At 42.4% G+C, this 2,358-nt stretch overlaps 1 protein-coding gene across 1 annotated transcript; it reads right to left on the bottom strand.

Moving 5' to 3' along the window:
• Positions 1–898: 898 nt before the first annotated feature.
• On the bottom strand, positions 899–1,849 carry LOC113405793 (olfactory receptor 11L1-like). Its single transcript, XM_026647047.1, has one exon. The coding sequence runs from the start codon at positions 1,847–1,849 to the stop codon at positions 899–901; it is 951 nt and encodes a 316-aa protein (XP_026502832.1).
• Between the last annotated feature and the right edge of the window lie 509 nt (positions 1,850–2,358).

Genomic DNA, 2,358 nt, shown 5'->3' with positions numbered 1-2,358 from the left:
CAGGAGTCTGATTTGTCTTGTGAAACCCAAGTTTCACTTCACTTAAAAGCTACTTGCTTAGAAAATCAGACATAAAAATACAGAAGTGTCACAGCACACTCATACTGAAAAATTGCTGACTTTCTCATTTTTACCACATAATTATAAAATAAAACAATTGGAATATAAAAATTGTACTTACATTTCAGTGTATAGTATATAGAGCAGTATAACCAAGTCATTGTCTGTAGAAAATTTTAGTTTGTACTGACTTTGCTAGTGCTTTTTATGTAGCCTGTTATAAAACTAGGCAAATATCTAGATGAGTTGATGTACCACCTTGAAGACCTGTGTACGCATACCCCTGGTTGAGAACCACTGGGTTAGAGGGTTTCCTTTTGCTTTTCTGTTCCTTTGGAAAGAAGCCTGGGGATAAAATACACTATAAGAAACAAAAGTTAATTATACAATTGCCTAACATTGGAGTTCCATGGTGATGTTGCAACTCAATATTTTTATAATATAGGTATCATATTTGTGTGTGTATGTGTGTGTTGGTAAAGAAGTCTCTAACCCTACAATGAATGGGTGCTCAGCATTCCTGCTGAGTCAATTTTGCCTGCACCCTCTCACTGAGCACAGTCTCCCTCATTTTCTGATCTTTGATCAGTCTCAAGTTCAAATCTCCCACCAGCCCAGTAGTATCCACCTGTGGCATCTTACATAAGTCCTAAAAAGAATGGGGTCACAGGTTTTAAGAGGTCTATCTGTGCCCATGTTACTGTGATTCTGTAAGAGCATGGCAAGAAGCCCAAGGAAACTAATGGAACCATGACATTAGACTACAGCAGGCTTTGATTAAGGCCCTAAACCAGCCTATGGTATGTCTATTTTATTTTAACCTAAGGAAACTGATTGGTTAGTATTGTCCAAACATGAACTTCCTGCTAGCTTTCCTCAGAGCCTCCTTGACCTCTTTGTTTCTCAGGCTGTAGATGAGGGGATTCACCAGGGGAGTCAGGACAGTGTAGAAGACAGAGAGAACTTTCTTGAAGTCTCTCAGTGAGTTGGTCGTGGGGAACATATAGGCAATCAACAGAGTTCCATAATACATGGTCACCACAATGAGGTGGGAGGAGCAGGTGGAAAAGGCCTTTTGCCTCCCGGTGCTGGAAGGGATTCTTAGGATGATTGCAATGATGTAGATGTAGGACATCAAAGTAAGTAGGAATGGGACCAGTAACAAAATCAAGCTGAGTGCGAAAGCCAACATTTCCATCATCTGAGGATCATTGCAGGAGATTTTTACCAGGGGGATAAAATCACAAAAGAAATGGTCAATATCATTGGGTCCACAGAAAGTCAGCTGGGATATCGACAATGTTGTTATGCTACTAAGTAGGAAGCCACCTGTCCAAGAGCCACCTGCAAGCTGGAGGCAAGACCTGACACTCATATGGGCTGCATAGTGAAGTGGATTGCCTATGGCTAAATACCGATCATAAGACATCACCAATAAGAGAAAGCATTCTGTCGCAACCATAGAAGCAAAGAAATAATATTGTGTGAGACACCCATTGAATGAAATAGTCCTGCCCTCAGTCAGGAGACTGGCGAGCAAGCTGGGCAGGATGGTCGAGGTGTAGCAGGTCTCCAAGCAGGACAAGTTCCCCAGGAAGAAGTACATGGGGGTGTGAAGGTGCTGATCAGTCACAACTAGTACCACGATGAGGATGTTCCCAGCCATGGTTGCAATGTAGATCACTAGAAACAGCAGGAAAAGAAGGATTTGCAGTTCAGGGAGCGTCCCAAATCCCAGGAGGATGAATTCTGTGATGGACGTTTGATTTCCCTGTTGTGGGTTCATCATGGGGTGTGTCTATGGGAAAGAAATTTACTGTGTGACATAAATGAACACCATTCACTCAGTAAAACATCAGCATTCTTTTTTGAATGTCTGCCTCTGCTGGCTACCGGAACAATAGCTGAGTAGAGAATGGAGGAGTGTGGGGGGGGGATGCCATCTCTTTTGATCCCCGGGACAGATTTCATATCTGAGCAGACTACAGGTTAAACAAAATGTTAATCTCTCTGGAAACCTGTGCAGTACCTTGACAGATGGCACCACGCACTGAAATACTATGGTGATGTGGCTCATACACAAGAGCACAGAAACACAGAAAGAGGAGACAGATTAGACCGATATTGGTTCAAATAGTCACATATATCACGGCCTGGTATCTAAAAGCAGAAAAAAATAGGCTGGAGTTCCACTGTTGAAATGGGTCAGATTTTATATTTTAGGGGAAGCCACAACAAAGAAACAAAGTCAAATAGGGCTGGGAATTTCAGTGGGTGGGCAGCCAACTGCAAGTGAAT

This window comes from Terrapene carolina, unplaced genomic scaffold (genome assembly GCF_002925995.2).
Source record: "Terrapene carolina triunguis isolate 2854851 unplaced genomic scaffold, T_m_triunguis-2.0 Scaffold50913, whole genome shotgun sequence".
Taxonomy (NCBI): domain Eukaryota; kingdom Metazoa; phylum Chordata; order Testudines; family Emydidae; genus Terrapene; species Terrapene triunguis.
Note: the sequence above shows the minus strand (reverse complement) of the source record. Positions and strands in the feature narration are given on the sequence as shown.